Source organism: Engystomops pustulosus, chromosome 8 (genome assembly GCF_040894005.1).
Source record: "Engystomops pustulosus chromosome 8, aEngPut4.maternal, whole genome shotgun sequence".
In the NCBI taxonomy this organism is placed as follows: Eukaryota; Metazoa; Chordata; class Amphibia; order Anura; family Leptodactylidae; genus Engystomops; species Engystomops pustulosus.
Window position 1 is genome coordinate 103,727,926 of NC_092418.1, and position 20,037 is coordinate 103,747,962.

At 51.5% G+C, this 20,037-nt stretch overlaps 2 protein-coding genes across 3 annotated transcripts; one reads left to right on the forward strand and one right to left on the reverse strand.

Annotated features, from left to right (window-relative positions):
• Positions 1 to 1,951: 1,951 nt before the first annotated feature.
• NIFK (nucleolar protein interacting with the FHA domain of MKI67) lies at positions 1,952 to 7,239 on the reverse strand. Its single transcript, XM_072122059.1, has 6 exons — positions 7,031 to 7,239; positions 5,895 to 6,023; positions 4,604 to 4,712; positions 4,310 to 4,521; positions 2,408 to 2,470; positions 1,952 to 2,331 (listed from the first exon to the last, which is right to left on the reverse strand). Exons 1-6 carry the CDS (start codon positions 7,133 to 7,135, stop codon positions 2,170 to 2,172), a joined length of 780 nt encoding a protein of 259 aa, XP_071978160.1. The 5' UTR covers positions 7,136 to 7,239; the 3' UTR covers positions 1,952 to 2,169.
• A 7,189-nt stretch (positions 7,240 to 14,428) lies between these two features.
• On the forward strand, positions 14,429 to 17,885 carry TSN (translin). 2 transcript variants are annotated; one of them, XM_072122061.1, is made up of 7 exons: positions 14,429 to 14,587; positions 15,514 to 15,607; positions 16,234 to 16,330; positions 16,657 to 16,772; positions 16,881 to 16,960; positions 17,377 to 17,623; positions 17,764 to 17,885. In XM_072122061.1, exons 1-6 carry the CDS (start codon positions 14,522 to 14,524, stop codon positions 17,611 to 17,613), a joined length of 690 nt encoding a protein of 229 aa, XP_071978162.1. In that variant the 5' UTR covers positions 14,429 to 14,521; the 3' UTR covers positions 17,614 to 17,623; positions 17,764 to 17,885. The 2 variants fall into 2 exon arrangements, with proteins under 2 accessions (XP_071978162.1, XP_071978161.1); XM_072122060.1 differs by having other exon boundaries at positions 17,377 to 17,885.
• Positions 17,886 to 20,037: the final 2,152 nt, after the last annotated feature.

The following is a 20,037-nucleotide window of genomic DNA, read 5'->3' on the forward strand; positions in this document are numbered from 1 at the left end:
AAAGGGACCATTACAAATCCTGGACTCAGTCTCACGTCCCCCTTCCAGGGCCTTAGCCAGAGAGCCCTTATTGTGGCACGAGACAGTAAACCTTCTCAGGCTGTGATCTTATCACATTCTCCTGATGCATCCGTCAAAATTGCAGCAGTGGATTTAAAGGGGTCAGCTAAAAATTGATATGGATTGTATAATAAAAATTATATAATTTTCCAATATACTTTCTATATCAATTCCTCACTGTTTTCTAGATCTCTTCTTGCTGTACTCCTATAGAAAGCTTCTTTGTTTACTTCCGGTGGACAGAAATCTGACCTTGGTCACACACATGCGCGGCTCGGATAACGGTGTTATACTAACGAGCCGTGCACCTGTGTGACCATGGACAGATTTCTATCCACTGGGAGTAAACATAGAAGCTTTCCATAGCAGGAAAGCAAGCAGTCATCTCAGAAACAGTGAGGAATTGATATAGAAAGTATATTGGAAAATTATATAACTTTTCCTTTCTTTAACTTCCCATTATTTTTTTATGTAGGCCATCATATTTGTTGAGAGGAAACCTCATAGGGGATGTCCATTTTTGTAAATTACGTTTGCCACCTGAATATCCATCTTTGGGACACTATCCCCAAACTTTGTCTCTTCTGGGTCAAACCTTAGACGCCCTCAAGTCTCTGGACAGAGACAACATTTTCTCAGAGTCAAATCTCCATAGAGTCCATAGCGGTGCAAGCTGCTCCCATATCCAACTCGGACTCAGAGGGAGATAATTTATCTTTCTCCTTTTGCTTGGGCACTTTACTTGGGGAAGATTGGATCCTTTTGTCTACCATAGCACATCACATCCATAAATGATGGAGATTTCTCTTTCATAACCTTAGCTATACAGTCTTTACACTGCACTTATCCTGCTTGTTCTGACACATAAAACATCTCTTGGATAGCTCATCCTTTTCCACCTGGGAAAGAAACCAGGATCAGCCCAATAATGAATACAAGTATATATACGTAGGAGAGAGACCCCCCAAACCAAGTGACCCATTGGTTACTCACGACAGGTAGCGATGGGCAGTCACCCATTTTCTCAGGATGATCCAAGGAGATCTCAGAGCAGAGCCACGGACATCCCTCCTGGCTCCGCGGCTCCATGCTACAGCCAAGATTCTGGCCGCCATGCAGACCCACTGCCCAGCTACCACGAGAGGTGGCATGTCGCACTGGAACCCAGCCCCCTAAATCTTTAGCAGCGAGGCTGCCACAGACATTGGGGAGCAGCAAAGAGAAAGAGAACCCTGACTTGGGAGATGGGCCAGAATGTATTTGATCGGGTCAACAGGGGAGGCTGCAGCCAACCAAGGAGCCGCTGGTGTCATGGCTGGGTAAGAACTGCACCCCCCACCGCCACTGGAGAGGAAGTGGTTTCTCACAATCTTCCTTGTAGGGACAGGAAATACACTGGAGAAGGAGGTTATGGGGACAGTATCTAACCTCTCAGTTTCCAGTATCTAAGTGGGGGCAAGAGGTCATCCTACACGTGGACGACAGGAAAGGATAACACGGACCTGGTAATCTTGCACTAGTGAAAGGGAGATGTAGTTATATTTTTTTTAATGAAAAAAAAAAAACTAAAGTGTGAACATTACCCAACTGTGGTGGAAGCAGCAGGGGGCGCTGGTCTAATGTTATTACTAGAATTGTTGGGGACGAAAGGTATTAAAATACAAATAATAATGTATTTCCTGGATGCAAGTATGAGAAGTATTTATATTGGGGGGTAAGGAGCCCCCGAGGGTTAGGTGACCAGGCTGGAGGTTACTGCGCCTGACAGGTCAGATCTTCTACACATGACACTTGTCCATAGATTTCATCAAATATCAGACCCACTGGCCTTATATTGCATTCAGCGATTAAGAGACCCCCCACAAAAGAACGACAACCCCTTCCCCACAGGAACAGACAACCATCCAGGTTTATTACAAATCCAGATCACATAAACAGCTAAACCTCAGAATAAAGTCTGTGACACCGAGGGTCAGCACCGGGTGTGGCTCCGTTCTACCCCCTGAGGCTCAGGGGTCCCTATGTACATGGAGAAGCTCCCGTCCCATCACAGGACAAGGTCCCTCCTGAAGTCCATGCAGCCTCCATAGTCCTTATTTACTCCATTCCCTACTGCCCCGTCCTCTCCTCTGCATCTCTGGACTCCTCAGGGGAGGGAGTTGTGATTTTTGGTAGCGTCAACACAATCTCGTCGTCGCTGTCGTCTGCAGCCTCCAGACGGGCGGACTTCCTCCTTTTCAGCACGGCCGGGGTGCACACAGGGGTCTCATCCTAACAAGAAACAGCTCATTAGTAATAACCAGTGACAGAGAAGGGGCGAGTGGTCTACACCTCAGGGGGTCCTCACCTGACTGTTCACTGAAGTATTTGCTTTTGTCCTGCGGCGTCTCTTTACCTTTATGTGAGCGGCCTAAAGGAGACGAGAGAAATCATCAATGTCCTGACCCTCCTGATGCAGAGAAGACTAAGAGTCCTATATAAACCCACAAGATCCAAGGAAAAGATGATGGAGCAGCACGGACAGCAGCTCATGGTACTGGAGGCGGCTGGGATCAGTGGGGGAAACGCACAATACGGGTATTGGGGACCTGTCCCATCATAGAGAACCCACGGCATCGGGGGCTACTGTGTGACTGGCTCATCGACTCTGGTCTTATCGTACAAGAAGCGCAGACACAGAGCACCTGAGCGAATCCCTGATATCACAAGGCACATCTCAGGGGGTAGGGCAGACTATGGGGGTCCTCTAGTGAGCCCCATCTAAGAGGGAAGGCGCAAACTATGGGGGTCCTCCGGTAAGCCACATCTGAGGGGATAGGCACAGACTAAGGGGGTCCCCTGGAGAGCCACATCTAAGGGGGTAAGTGCAGACTATAGGGGTCCTCTGGTGAGCCACATCTGAGGGGGGAGGCGCAGACAATGGGGGTCCTCCGGTGAGCCACATCTGAGGGGGTAAGTGCAGACTATAGGGGTCCTCTGGTGAGCCACATCTGAGGGGGTCCTCGGGAGAGCCACATCTGAGGGGGGAGGCGCAGACTACGGGGGTCCTCCGGTGAGCCACATCTGAGGGGGGAGGCGCAGACTATGGGGGTCCTCCGGTGAGCCACATCTGAGGGGGGAGGCGCAGACTATGGGGGTCCTCCGGTGAGCCACATCTGAGGGGGGAGGCGCAGACTATGGGGGTCCTCCGGTGAGCCACATCTGAGGGGGTCCTCGGGAGAGCCACATCTGAGGGGGGAGGCGCAGACTATGGGGGTCCTCGGGTGAGCCACATCTGAGGGTGGAGGTGCAGACTATGGGGGTCCTCCGGTGAGCCACATCTGAGGGGGGAGGTGCAGACTATGGGGGTCCTCGGGTGAGCCACATCTGAGGGGGGAGGTGCAGACTATGGGGGTCCTCCGGCGGGCCACATCTGAGGGGGTCCTCGGGAGAGCCACATTTGAGGGGGGAGGCGCAGACTATGGGGGTCCTCGGGTGAGCCACATCTGAGGGTGGAGGTGCAGACTATGGGGGTCCTCCGGTGGGCCACATCTGAGGGGGTCCTCGGGAGAGCCACATCTGAGGGGGGAGGCGCAGACTATGGGGGTCCTCCGGTGAGCCACATCTGAGGGGGGAGGTGCAGACTATGGGGGTCCTCGGGTGAGCCACATCTGAGGGGGGAGGCGCAGACTATGGGGGTCCTCCTGTGAGCCACATCTGAGGGGGGAGGCGCAGACTATGGGGGTCCTCGGGAGAGCCACATCTGAGGGGGGAGGCGCAGACTATGGGGGTCCTCCGGTGAGCCACATCTGAGGGGGGAGGCGCAGACTACGGGGGTCCTCCGGTGAGCCACATCTGAGGGGGGAGGCGCGGACTATGGGGGTCCTCCGGTGAGCCACATCTGAGGGGGGAGGCGCAGACTATGGGGGTCCTCCGGTGAGCCACATCTGAGGGGGGATGCGCAGACTATGGGGGTCCTCCGGTGAGCCACATCTAAGGGGGTCCTCGGGAGAGCCACATCTGAGGGGGGAGGCGCAGACTATGGGGGTCCTCCGGTGAGCCACATCTAAGGGGGTCCTCGGGAGAGCCACATCTGAGGGGGGAGGCGCAGACTATGGGGGTCCTCGGGTGAGCCACATCTGAGGGGGGAGGTGCAGACTATGGGGGAGGCGCAGACTATGGGGGACCTCCAGAGAGGTGCGCTGTAGTTTCCGATTCTGCCACAAAACCTGCCCCATCAATTCTCTGAGATGGCTGCAGGAAGACTTACAAATCCCGGGAAGTCGTAGTCGATGCCTTTCTCGGTCAGCTGCTTCCTCAGATTCCTCTCCTTGGACAGGAGTTTCTTCTTCATCCTCTGCTGCTGCGGAGCGCTGCGCTGCTTGTTGTATCTCTTCACTGCCGGGAAATTCGGTTTCCAGAAGACTCTGTCACAGCCAACAAAGGTCTTAGGGTGCACCTTCTCCGGGGGAATGACTTCACCTGCAAAGGGGGGCAGCGTTACCCTACAGCTCCACAGTCAGCGACATCACAGGAGGGAAGGGGAACACAGGGCGATACTCACACTTCAGCAGCCGCTCACAGAACAGATAATTATTCATTGTGTCCGCAACGATCCGAGCAACTTCATCACATTCAAACTCCACAAAGGCGTAACCTTTACTGCCCCCTGTCTGCAAACAAAGACACAGGATTACAGGTCCACAGAATAAACCGGCTAAAGGCAATGTCCAGCGCCATCACCAAGCAACACAGGAAGTTACATCCTGTATAACACCCCAGAGCTGCACTCACTATTCTGCTGCTGGTGCAGTCACTGTGTACATACATGACATTACTTATCCTGTACTGATCCTGAGTTACACCCTATATTATACTCCAGAGCTGCACTCACTATTCTGCTGCTGGTGTAGTCACTGTGTACATACATGACATTACTTATCCTGTACTGATCCTGAGTTACATCCTATATTATACTCCAGAGCTGCACTCACTATTCTGCTGCTGGTGCAGTCACTGTGTACATACATGACATTACTTATCCTGTACTGATCCTGAGTTACCTCCTGTATTACACCCCAGAGCTGCACTCACTATTCTGCTGCTGGTGCAGTCACTGTGTACATACATGACATTACTTATCCTGTACTGATCCTGAGTTACATCCTGTATTACACCCCAGAGCTGCACTCACTATTCTGCTGCTGGTGCAGTCACTGTGTACATACATGACATTACTTATCCTGTACTGATCCTGAGTTACATCCTGTATTATACCCCAGAGCTGCACTCACTATTCTGCTGCTGGTGCAGTCACTGTGTACATACATGACATTACTTATCCTGTACTGATCCTGAGTTACATCCTGTATTATACTCCAGAGCTGCACTCACTATTCTGCTGATGGTGCAGTCACTGTGTACATACATGACATTACTTATCCAGTACGGATCCTGAGTAACATCCTGTATTATACCGCAGAGCTGTACTCACTATTCTGCTGCTGGTGCAGTCACTGTGTACATACATGACATTACTTATCCTGTACTGATCCTGAGTTACATCCTGTATTATACCCCAGAGCTGCACTCACTATTCTGCTGCTGGTGCAGTCACTGTGTACATACATGACATTACTTATCCTGTACTGATCCTGAGTTACATCCTGTATTATACTCCAGAGCTGCACTCACTATTCAATGCTGGTGCAGACACTGTGTACATACATGACATTACTTATCCTGTACTGGTCCTGAGTTACATCCTGTATTATACCCCAGAGCTGCACTCACTATTCTGCTGCTGGTGGCGGTATACACCATACACGTGTTTGCAAATGGAGGGATGAATTTACCTTCTTGCTCCGGGATAGTCGGACTCGGGTGACTGTTCCAAACTGCCCAAAATATTCCTTGAGTTGTGGTTCATGGAGGCCGCGGGGCAGGTGTGCGATGTACAGGACGCCCGGGGTGAGGGCCTCCGCCTAATAGAACAAGAGAAAAAGTCACAGGTGAGGTCACTAGTTCATTACTGACATAACTACCACAAGAAACAGGAGACCAGAAGAAGAAGTGATGACATCACAGATAACGCAGGAGGCGGAACCAGGGAGAACCGAGAGCAACAATGAATCCAAAGGAACGTGACACAGAACCGGAAAACCACAACATCCTGTACAAACAGCTACAAAGCAAATGTCCACATACGGGCCGGCCGCTCCATATCTACGGGCCGGCCGCTCCATATCTACGGGCCGGCCGCTCCATATCTACGGGCCGGCCGCTCCATATCTACGGGCCGGCCGCTCCATATCTACGGGCCGGCCGCTCCATATCTACGTCCATATCTACGGGCCGGCCGCTCCATATCTACGTCCATATATACGGGCCGGCCGCTCCATATCTACGTCCATATATACGGGCCGGCCGCTCCATATCTACGTCCATATATACGGGCCGGCCGCTCCATATCTACGTCCATATATACGGGCCGGCCGCTCCATATCTACGTCCATATATACGGGCCGGCCGCTCCATATCTACGTCCATATATACGGGCCGGCCGCTCCATATCTACGTCCATATATACGGGCCGGCCGCTCCATATCTACGTCCATATATACGGGCCGGCCGCTCCATATCTACGTCCATATATACGGGCCGGCCGCTCCATATCTACGTCCATATATACGGGACAGCGCTCTATATCTATGTATATACGGGACAGCGCTCTATATCTATGTATATACGGGACAGCGCTCTATATCTATGTATATACGGGACAGCGCTCTATATCTATGTATATACGGGACAGCGCTCTATGTATATACAATGTGTAGCTCCTCAGCCTGTGTATACAGAGCACATACTACAGGTATATACAGGTCACGTGTCTCTATACACAGAGCGCACACCACACATGTACGTTTCTATACCGCACCCCGGTCACGTGTATCCTTATTTATACCCTGCTGTGCACACTCTGCGTTACCTTGGGTTTCTTTCGGATTTTCTTTACTTTCTCCTTGAACTCTTCCTGTAGTTTGGGATCCAAAGAGAGCAGGACGCCCCCCGAGCTCTCCGCACCCTGCGCCATCTTCTCCCGAGCAGACGCTGCGACACGTGGATAGAACGAAGGGAAGAGCGACACCTGCTGGAGAGGAGGAGCGCAGCGCAACACAGCGACACCTGCTGGAGAGGAGGAGCGGAGCGCAACACAGCGACACCTGCAGGAGAGGAAGAGAACTACATCACATAGCGACACCTGCAGGAGAAGAGGAGAACTACATCACACAGCGACACCTGCAGGAGAGGAGGAGCGCAGCGCAACACAGCGACACCTGCAGGAGAGGAGGAGAACTACATCACAAAGCGACACCTGCAGGAGAAGAGGAGAACTACATCACACAGCAACACCTGCAGGAGAGGAGGAGAACTACATCACACAGCGACACCTGCAGGAGAGGAGGAGAACTGCATCACATAGCGACACCTGCAGGAGAGGAGGAGAACTACATCACACAGCGACACCTGCAGGAGAGGAGGAGAACTGCATCACATAGCGACACCTGCAGGAGAAGAGGAGAACTACATCACACAGCGACACCTGCAGGAGAGGAGGAAAACCGCATCACACAGTGACACCTGCAGGAGAGGAGGAGAACTACATCACACAGCGACACCTGCTGGAGAGGAGGAGAACTACATCACACAGCGACACCTGCAGGAGAGGAGGAGAACTACATCACACAGCGACACCTGCTGGAGAGGAGGAGAACTGCATCACACAGCGACACCTTCTGGAGAGGAGGAGAACTACATCACATAGCGACACCTGCAGGAGAGGAGGAGAACTACATCACACAGTGACACCTGCAGGAGAGGAGGAGAACTACATCACACAGCGACACCTGCTGGAGAGGAGGAGAACTGCATCACACAGCGACACCTGCTGGAGAGGAGGAGAACTACATCACATAGCGACACCTGCAGGAGAGGAGGAAAACCGCATCACACAGTGACACCTGCAGAAGAGGAGGAGAACTACATCACACAGTGACACCTGCAGGAGAGGAGGAGAACTACATCACACAGCGACACCTGCTGGAGAGGAGGAGAACTACATCACACAGCGACACCTGCTGGAGAGGAGGAGAACTACATCACACAGCGACACCTGCTGGAGAGGAGGAGAACTACATCACACAGCGATACCTGCAGGAGAGGAGGAGAACTACATCACACAGCGACACCTGCAGGAGAAGAGGAGAACTACATCACACAGCAACACCTGCAGGAGAGGAGGAGAACTACATCACACAGCGACACCTGCAGGAGAGGAGGAGAACTGCATCACATAGCGACACCTGCAGGAGAAGAGGAGAACTGCATCACACAGCGACACCTGCAGGAGAGGAGGAGAACTACATCACACAGCGACACCTGCAGGAGGAGAGGAGGAGAACTACATCACACAGCGACACCTGCAGGAGAGGAGGAGAACTACATCACACAGCGACACCTGCAGGAGAGGAGGAGAACTACATCACACAGCGACACCTGCAGGAGAGGAGGAGAACTACATCACACAGTGACACCTGCTGGAGAGGAGGAGAACTGCATCACACAGCGACACCTGCTGGAGAGGAGGAGAACTACATCACACAGCGACACCTGCAGGAGGAGAGGAGGAGAACTACATCACACAGCGACACCTGCAGGAGAGGAGGAGAACTACATCACACAGCGACACCTGCAGGAGAGGAGGAGAACTACATCACACAGCGACACCTGCAGGAGAGGAGGAGAACTACATCACACAGTGACACCTGCAGGAGAGGAGGAGAACTACATCACACAGCGACACCTGCTGGAGAGGAGGAGAACTACATCACACAGCGACACCTGCTGGAGAGGAGGAGAACTACATCACACAGCGACACCTGCTGGAGAGGAGGAGAACTACATCACACAGCGACACCTGCTGGAGAGGAGGAGAACTACATCACACAGCGACACCTGCAGGAGAGGAGGAGAACTACATCACACAGCGACACCTGCTGGAGAGGAGGAGAACTGCATCACACAGTGACACCTGCAGGAGAGGAGGAGAACTACATCACACAGCGACACCTGCAGGAGGAGAGGAGGAGAACTACATCACACAGCGACACCTGCAGGAGAGGAGGAGAACTGCATCACACAGCGACACCTGCAGGAGAGGAGGAGAACTACATCACACAGCGACACCTGCTGGAGAGGAGGAGAACTACATCACACAGCGACACCTGCAGGAGAGGAGAAGAACTGCATCACACAGCGACACCTGCTGGAGAGGAGGAGAACTACATCACACAGCGACACCTGCAGGAGAGGAGGAGAACTACATCACACAGCGACACCTGCTGGAGAGGAGGAGAACTGCATCACACAGCGACACCTGCAGGAGGAGAGGAGGAGAACTACATCACACAGCGACACCTGCAGGAGAGAAAGAGAACTGCATCACACAGCGACACCTGCAGGAGAGGAGGAGAACTACATCACACAGTGACACCTGCAGGAGAGGAGGAGAACTGCATCACACAGCGACACCTGCAGGAGAGGAGGAGAACTACATCACACAGCGACACCTGCTGGAGAGGAGGAGAACTACATCACACAGCGACACCTGCAGGAGAGGAGAAGAACTGCATCACACAGCGACACCTGCTGGAGAGGAGGAGAACTACATCACACAGCGACACCTGCAGGAGAGGAGGAGAACTACATCACACAGCGACACCTGCTGGAGAGGAGGAGAACTGCATCACACAGCGACACCTGCAGGAGGAGAGGAGGAGAACTACATCACACAGCGACACCTGCAGGAGAGAAAGAGAACTGCATCACACAGCGACACCTGCAGGAGAGGAGGAGAACTACATCACACAGCGACACCTGCAGGAGAGGAGGAGAACTACATCACACAGCGACACCTGCAGGAGAGGAGGAGAACTACATCACACAGCGACACCTGCAGGAGAGGAGAACTACATCACACAGCGACACCTGCAGGAGAGGAGGAGAACTACATCACACAGCGACACCTGCAGGAGAGGAGGAGAACTGCATCACACAGCGACACCTGCAGGAGAGGAGAACTGCATCACACAGCGACACCTGCAGGACAGGAGGAGAACTACATCACACAGCGACACCTGCAGGAAAGAGGGAGAATTACATCACACAGCAACACCTGCAGGAGAGAAAGAGAACTGCATCACACAGCGACACCTGCAGGAGAGAAGAGAACTACATCACACAGCGACACCTGCAGGAGAGAAAGAGAACTGCATCACACAGCGACACCTGCAGGAGAGAAGAGAACTACATCACACAGCGACACCTGCAGGAGAGAAAGAGAACTGCATCACACAGCGACACCTGCAGGAGAGGAGGAGAACTACATCACACAGCGACACCTGCAGGAGAGAAGAGAACTACATCACACAGCGACACCTGCAGGAGAGGAGAACTGCATCACACAGCGACACCTGCTGGAGAGGAGGAGAACTGCATCACACAGCGACACCTGCAGGACAGGAGGAGAACTACATCACACAGCGACACCTGCAGGAGAGGAGAACTGCATCACACAGCGACACCTGCAGGACAGGAGGAGAACTACATCACACAGCGACACCTGCAGGAGAGGAGAACTACATCACACAGCAACACCTGCAGGAGAGAAAGAGAACTGCATCACACAGCGACACCTAGAGGAGAGAAAGAGAACTGCATCACACAGCGACACCTGCAGGAGAGGAGGAGAACTACATCACACAGCGACACCTGCAGGAGAGAAAGAGAACTACATCACACAGCGACACCTGCAGGAAAGAGGGAGAACTACATCACACAGCGACACCTGCAGGAGAGAAAGAGAACTGCATCACACAGCGACACCTGCAGGAGAGAAAGAGAACTGCATCACACAGCGACACCTGCAGGAGAGGAGGAGAACTACATCACACAGCAACACCTGCAGGAGAGGAGGAGAACTACATCACACAGCGACACCTGCAGGAGAGGAGGAGAACTACATCACACAGCGACACCTGCAGGAGAGGAGAACTGCATCACACAGCGACACCTGCAGGACAGGAGGAGAACTACATCACACAGCAACACCTGCAGGAGAGAAAGAGAACTGCATCACACAGCGACACCTAGAGGAGAGAAAGAGAACTGCATCACACAGCGACACCTGCAGGAGAGGAGGAGAACTACATCACACAGCGACACCTGCAGGAGAGAAAGAGAACTGCATCACACAGCGACACCTGCAGGAGAGTAGGAGAACTGCATCACACAGCGACACCTGCAGGAGAGGAGGAGAACTACATCACACAGCGACACCTGCAGGAGAGAAAGAGAACTACATCACACAGCGACACCTGCAGGAAAGAGGGAGAACTACATCACACAGCGACACCTGTAGGAAAGAGGGAGAACTACATCACACAGCGACACCTGCAGGAGAGAAAGAGAACTGCATCACACAGCGACACCTGCAGGAGAGAAAGAGAACTGCATCACACAGCGACACCTGCAGGAGAGAAAGAGAACTGCATCACACAGCGACACCTGCAGGAGAGGAGGAGAACTGCATCACACAGCGACACCTGCAGGAGAGAAAGAGAACTGCATCACACAGCGACACCTGCAGGAGAGAAGAGAACTACATCACACAGCGACACCTGCAGGAGAGGAGGAGAACTACATCACACAGCGACACCTGCTGGAGAGGAGGAGAACTGCATCACACAGCGACACCTGCTGGAGAGGAGAACTCCATCACACAGCGACACCTGCAGGAGAGGAGCAGAACTACATCACACAGCGACACCTGCAGGAGAGGAGGAGAACTACATCACACAGCGACACCTGCAGGAGAGGAGGAGAACTACATCACACAGCGACACCTGCAGGAGAGGAGGAGAACTACATCACACAGCGACACCTGCAGGAGAGGAGAACTGCATCACACAGCGACACCTGCAGGACAGGAGGAGAACTACATCACACAGCGACACCTGCTGGAGAGAAAGAGAACTACATCACACAGCAACACCTGCAGGAGAGAAAGAGAACTGCATCACACAGCGACAACTAGAGGAGAGAAAGAGAACTGCATCACACAGCGACACCTGCAGGAGAGGAGGAGAACTACATCACACAGCGACACCTGCAGGAGAGAAAGAGAACTGCATCACACAGCGACACCTGCAGGAGAGTAGGAGAACTGCATCACACAGCAACACCTGCAGGAGAGGAGAACTACATCACACAGCGACACCTGCAGGAGAGAAAGAGAACTACATCACACAGCGACACCTGCAGGAAAGAGGGAGAACTACATCACACAGCGACACCTGCAGGAGAGAAAGAGAACTGCATCACACAGCGACACCTGCAGGAGAGAAAGAGAACTGCATCACACAGTGACACCTGCAGGAGAGAAAGAGAACTGCATCACACAGCGACACCTGCAGGAGAGAAAGAGAACTGCATCACACAGTAACACCTGGAGGAAAGAGCCATCTAGCAGACAGATGAGGAATAGCATGTGACTATACTATAGAGAGAATCGATGATAACAATGTGATTGTTGGGGTCTCAACAGAAGAGAACAGATCAAAAGAATGGGAGTTCTTCGGTTAATTTATGGAGCAGCAGGTTGAACATACATCCTGTCTCTGCTTTCAATCATTGTTGCAAAACCTCTAAGTTAATTTCAAGACAGTTTGCAGCAATCACACTTGCAGGGGTCTATGTTCCACTTATAGCAATTCCTTACAGCGCCCACCTCTACAGTCCTGTGTTAGCTGCCCTGCCAATTCTATAGAGTTCTATGTAATCTGGAGCATCACTGATGATGTCGTATTGCTAGAGACAGTGCAGATTTCAGGTGACAGCAGGTCTGGAGGGGAGGATGCAACTGCATAAGAAGGTTCTGTGATCAGATCCACATTTGTCACTTAGTGTGTAAATTGCAGTTTAAACCCCTGTAACAGCATCTTTGGATTATCAGTTTTCATTTCATATCTTTCAATGCTCAGAAAAAAATATATATCATTTTATTCAGGACAATCTTGGAGACTCCACATTTTTGTTTATAAACGGTAAAGTTATTCAGATTTTCTCAATAAAATCACTTTATATTTGAAGAAAATTATATTCCCGACACTTTTTAACTTTCCCATCCACAGATTCTTGAGGCTCGGGGTTGGCGTAGTGCAGTTTTGGTGCCATTTCAGAATTTTCTGCTAAATTTTTGGAAAGAGGAAACAAAGGACAAAACAACCAATTTTTAAAGAATGTTTAATTCACTGTCTGGGTCATTGCGGATGCTTTGTTATCAAATACTTAAAGGGGTTGTCTGCTTTGGCAATTATTTGATACGCTTTGTGTAAGGAAAAGTGATTCATTTTTTTTTTTTGCTTTCTGTATCATTCCCTCACGGTTTTCTAGATCTCTGCTCGCTGTCATTCTATAGCAGTGATGGCAAACCTTTTAGAGACCGAGTGCCCAAACTACAACAAAGACCCACTTATTTATCACAAAGTGCCAACACAGAAATTTAATTTATGATTTATACTCCCTTCTCTGTCACAGTTTTCGTTGATACCAGCACTGAGGACACCAATAAAGCAGAAAATAGTCCCAGGTAGAGCTGTCACTTTAATATAGCTCTGTGCACAGCAAGTCCTGGGCTGTCTGGGACTGCAGGAAGATACCTGGAGTCCTCTCTGGTGATGGCCCGAGTGCCCACAGAAAGGGCTCCGAGTGCTACCTCTGGCACCAGTGCCATAGGTTAGCCATCACTGTTCTATAGGAAGCTTCTTCCAGTGGATATAAATCTGTCCATGTTATGGGATGAACATGAATGTGCACAAAACGTTTTTATTACAGAGAGTAATAGGAGCTGTGTGATAATAACAGCTCGTGCACTTCCATCACATCACCATGGACAGATAACCACTGGAAGTAAAAATAGAAGCTTTTATAGCAGCACAGCAAGCAGAGATCTAGAAAATCGCATGGAATTGATACAGAAAGTATATTGAAAATAAAATTGTATAACTTTTCCCTAAACAAATCCTATCAAATATTTGCTGAATGGGGACAACAACTCTAATTTTCTTGCTTAATTCTTCCTCCTCTCTTTTAGTCTACACGTTTTCCTCCCCATCTTTTAGTCCCTCTCTCTCTTCTTCTATCCGATGTATAATCACAGCTTCAGCCGCTGTTAACACATAGAGCACAATCCTCCGTATTCCCTGTAACACGTGGTGTACACTTCCGGCCGCTGCTGATGACGTTACCGTGTATCAGGAAGTGACGTAGTATTTTGAGTTGCTGTGGGCGGCGCTAAGATTTGTTCCAATCAGATTTCCTTGATGTGGTGACGTCACGGCAGCGCTGATCGGGATTAATCATGTCGGTGATTGAGCTGTTTGTGTCCCTGCAGAATGGACTGAGCGCAGACCAGGACGTGCGAGAGGTGAGGGGGCGCGGAGAATCGGGTCCCATAGTGAGCTGCCACAGGGACTGCCCTCTGTAACTGCCCCCGCGTAATCAGACGCAGTTACTATGGCCGTGGCACAGGGCGCTAGATGTGGGGCGGGGACACAGGAGGCGGGGCTGTGTGTGATGAGCAGGGGTGGGGACACAGGAGGCGGGGCTGTGTGTGATGAGCAGTGGTGGGGACACAGGAGGCGGGGCTGTGTGTGATTAGAGGGGGATATGACACAGGAGACGCTGTGTGTGATGAGCAGGGGTGGGGACACAGGAGGTGGGGCTGTGTGTGATTAGAGGGGGATATGACACAGGAGACGGGCTGTGTGTGATGAGCAGGGGTGGGGACACAGGAGGTGGGGCTGTGTGTGATTAGAGGGGGATATGACACAGGAGACGGGCTGTGTGTGATGAGCAGGGGTGGGGACACAGGAGGTGGGGCTGTGTGTGATGAGCGGGGTGTTGACACAGGAGGTGGGGCTGTGTGTGATGAGCGGGACGGGGACACAGGAGGTGGGGCTGTGTGTGATGAGCGGGACGGGGACACAGGAGACAGGTTGTGTACAATGAGCAGGGGCGGAGACACAGGAGGTGGAGCTGTGTGTGATGAGCAGGGGCAGGGACACAGGAGACGTGGCTGTGTGTGATGAGCAGGAACACGAGACACAGGAGGTGGGGCTGTGTGTGATGAGCGGGGGTGGTGACACAGGAGACGTGGCTGTGTGTGATGGGCAGGGACACAGGAGGTGGGGCTGTGTGTGATGAGCAGGGGCGGGGACACAGGAGGCAGGGCTATGTGTGATGAGCGGGGTGGTGACACAGGAGGCGGGACTGTATGTGATAAGCGGGGACGGTGATACAAGAGGCCGAATTGTTCCTGGCATCACCTCAATTCTGGAATTTCCTCCTCAGGAGATCAGGAAGGTTGTGCAGACACTGGAGCAGACAGCGCGGGAAACCCTCATCCTTCTGCACAGCGTCCACCACGAGACCGGCCTGAGCAGCAGTGAGTGCGGCCCCCGGGGAGGGAGGAGCTGTGAATTTATGAAATCGAAGGAGGGAGGAGTCACTATGATGCCCTGCCCCCGAGGGAAGGAGAATTGATATCCTGTCCTTGAGGGAGGGAAGGAGGTGGAGCCATGATGCCTTGCCCTTGGGGTGAGGGAGTATAGTCATAATGTTCTGCTGCTTGGGGGATCTGTTTGGGGAAGGAAGGAGGAGCCATGTCCTGCTCCCCGGTGGAGGGGGTGGAGCTGTGAGGAGAGGAGGTGGAGCTATTATGACCTGCCCCTGTGGGATGGAGGTGGAGCCATGATGTCCTGCCCCTGCTGATGTCATATTGGGCAGCCTCGGGGTGCACTGAGCAGATACACATTGAGCCGCCATAACACTACAACCCCCAGCATCCTATCCATCAGACGCCTCCTGCTGTTACTCCATGGTCCAGTCCTGACACGGCAGTCAGTGCCGGATATAAGAACATCTGTGCCTGGTGTCTTTCCTCTCCCTTGTGTCTTTGTACGGATGGTCCTGGCTGAGGTCTTGGAAGCCTCCATGTTGATGATCACTCCCATCCTCCGCACTGTCAGACACTTTGTCTCCAGGTTTTATTCCCTTCATTTCTTTTCTCAGTACCTGAAAAATGCCTGAAAGTCCGAGAAGACTTCAAAACGGTGCGAACGCAGCTCGCAACACTGGCCACCAAGTTCCCTTCGGATCAGTACTACAGGTGAGGGGGAAGGAGGCATCAGTCTGCAGAGCATTGCACTAGGCGTCGTGCTACCGTGACCTTCCTGGCATCGCCCTCCCCACCTCTGCGTTGCCACCGCCATAGACCCCTCCCTCTGTTGCTGGCGCTGACCTCTCCCTGCGTTGTCGTGTTGGTGGTGCTGACCACCCCCCTTGCTCCCTCTGCATCGTCAGTGCTGACTCCCCCCTTTGCGTCGCCGTCGCAGACCCCATCCACCCCTCTGGCGCTGACCTCTCCCTGTCTTGCTGCGTTGTAGGTGCTGGCCCCCGCCGGTCTGCACTATTTCATTTCTTCTCTCGTGGCAGGTACCACGATCAGTGGCGTTTCGTGCTGCAGCGTCTGGTCTTCCAGGCAGCGTTCCTGGTGTATCTGGAGAATGAGGAGCTGGTGACACGGGATGCAGTTGCAGAGATTTTGGGAAGTAGGTTCTCCTTACATATACTAAGATCTGGTGGTGGAAGCGGAAGCCACTGCTGGGACTGTGATCTGTGGGATCCATCGCCCTCAAATCTTCTTATTTCTTTTTTAGTTGAAAGTAACCGTGAGAAGGGATTCCACCTGGACATTGAAGACTATCTGTCCGGGGTGCTGAACCTGGCCAGCGAGCTGGTGAGTGCCACCATGAGCCGCCTCTATGATGGTCCCAGCACCTCAACTATGGCGCCTCTGCAGCCCTCACAGCGCTGTACCGGACAGCAGAGGCACCGGGGTGCATCACACAGTAATACGCGGCTTTGCCGCTGTGCAGCCTTTAGGCAGGGGATGGGTCCATGGTACCATCATCTTTCCTGGCCCTTCTACAGTTGGTTCTAAAGTAAATCCCTATTCTATGAGGGATTATGGGTGGATTATCGGTAGTTTTTACTCCCCTTTTCAGGGATAGAAGCTGAGGGAGTAAATGATACAGTGCAGGGAAGTGCAGCATCAGGCGGGGGGCTCAACCAGAACCTGGCCCCTGCCCCTTTATAGATATCTCATGGTTCTGGATCATCCCTAATCTACACCTGTAATCCCTGTGTCTCCAGTCCAGGCTGGCGGTGAACAGCGTCACAGCGGGAGACTACGCTCGGCCTCTGCGGATCGCCACCTTCATTAATGAGTTGGATTTTGGGTTTAGACTTCTCAACCTTAAGAACGACTCTCTGAGGAAGCGCTACGATGGCCTGAAGTACGATGTGAAGAAGATTGAGGAGGTGGTGTATGACCTGTCCATCCGAGGACTCAGCAAGGGCCAGACTGTCCCCTCCGAGGAGAAGCCTTAGAGACTACCAGGTGGAGCCATTGTCATATACTGTTACGTGATGACATCACTGCTCCACCATATACTGTATATATCGCACTGTATATGTATATATGTGCACTGTATATATGTGCAGCCACCTCTCACCTTATGTTTTACTGCTCTCATTCAGGTGGATTTCAGAAATCTCATTTGGCAGAGTGACTTTCATAGTGATCAGTTCTGCAGCCGGGATGGAGGTTCTGATCCGTGTTCTGGGTTTTTCTTGTACTTGGTAAAGATGTTTCACTATTCTTTGATGTTGTGTCTCTACTTACTGCAGATGTGTGTGCACTACATTTCCTAAGGGAGATTCCAGAGGACTGGTAATAGAAATCTTTTACTGATCTTTATTATACTCCAGAGCTGCACTCACTATTCTGCTGCTGGTGCAGTTACTGTGTACATACATGACATTACTTATCCTGTACTGATCCGGAGTTACATCCAGTATTATACTCCAGATCTGCACTCACTATTCTGCTGCTGCTGGTGCAGTCACTGTGTACATACATGACATTACTTATCCTGTACTGATCCGGAGTTACATCCAGTATTATACTCCAGATCTGCACTCACTATTCTGCTGCTGGTGCAGTCACTGTGTACATACATGACATTAGTTATCCTGTACTGATCCTGAGTTACATCCTGTATTATACTCCAGAGCTGCACTCACTATTCTGCTGCTGGTGCAGTTACTGTGTACATACATGACATTACTTATCCTGTACTGATCCTGAGTTACATCCTGTATTATACTCCAGAGCTGCACTCACTATTCTGCTGCTGGTGCAGTCACTGTGTACATACATGACATTACTTATCCTGTACTGATCCGGAGTTACATCCTGCATTATACCCCAGAGCTGCACTCACTATTCTGCTGGTGCAGTCACTGTGTACATACATGACATTACTTACCCTGTACTGATCCTGAGTTACATCCTGTATTATACCCCAGAGCTGCACTCACTATTCTGCTGCTGGTGCAGTCACTGTGTACATACATGACATTACTTATCCTGTACTGATCCTGAGTTACATCCTGTATTATACTCCAGAGCTGCACTCACTATTCTGCTGCTGGTGCAGTCACTGTGTACATACATGACATTACTTATCCTGTACTGATCCTGAGTTACATCCTGTATTATACTCCAGAGCTGCACTCACTATATGTCTATTGGAGGAAATGTTTCGTCTGAAGGCTGAAAACCAATGAAGTCCCGCAGATGGGGCTCAACCTTGAATTTCCACAGACTCTCCTCAGATTGGTGTTTCCTAATCGATGTGGATGTGCTTGTACGACGTTTCTTAAAGACACACTGCTGTGGGGTCCATAATATAGGAGAGTCACCCATAGTAGTGATAGGACGACACACTGCCCCCTGCTGGTGTGATGATGATGGGGCGGGGGGGGGGGGCGGGGGCGTGACGTAAGATAGTCACCGAAGGAAATGATAGGAGGACACACTGCGCCCTGCTGGTGTGATGATGTGGGGAGCCATGTTATAAGAAAGGTACCCCTAGTAGTGATAGGAGGACACACTGCCCCCTGCTGGTGTGATGATGTGGGGAGCCATGGTATAGGACAGTCACCCCTAGTAGTGATAGGAGAACACACTGCCCCCTGCTGATGTGATGATGTGGGGAGCCATGTAATAGGATAGGTACCCCTAGTAGTGATAGGAGGACACACTGCCCCCTGCTGGTGTGATGATGTGGGGGCCATGGTATAGGACAGTCACCCCTAGTAGTGATAGGAGAACACACTGCCCCCTGCTGATGTGATGATGTGGGGAGCCATGTAATAGGATAGGTACCACTAGTAGTGATAGGAGGACACACTGCCCCCTGCTGGTGTGATGATGTGGGGGCCATGGTATAGGACAGTCACCCCTAGCAGTGATAGGACACGCTGCCCTGTGCTCGTATGGAGATATGGGTGCCATGGCATAGGACAGTCACCCTTAGTAGTGATAGGAGGACACACTGCACCCTACTGCTGTGCTATTATGGGGGCCATAATATAGGACAGTCACCCCTAGTGAAAGGAGGACACACTGCCCCCTGCTGGTGTGCTATTGTAGGGGCCATAATATAGGACAGTCGACCCTAGTAGTGATAGTCCTAGTAGGAAACGCTGACCACACTGTTCAACCACCTCAGCTGTAAAATCTATGGGCAAAAGTTTAGAATACCCAACAGAACCTGTATAGCCTGCGGTCAACTATATCTCATCTTGTATCCTTGGTAGAGGCATATCTCATCCTGCTGAATGCTTTTTTCAACTATATACTCATTTTTAGATTTTTTTTTTTCTCTAACATTTGACCCTTCTCTGTCTTAACTGATTTAATGTTCATGTTATTTGCCCTTCAAAGGGATTTTTTTTCTCTGTGGA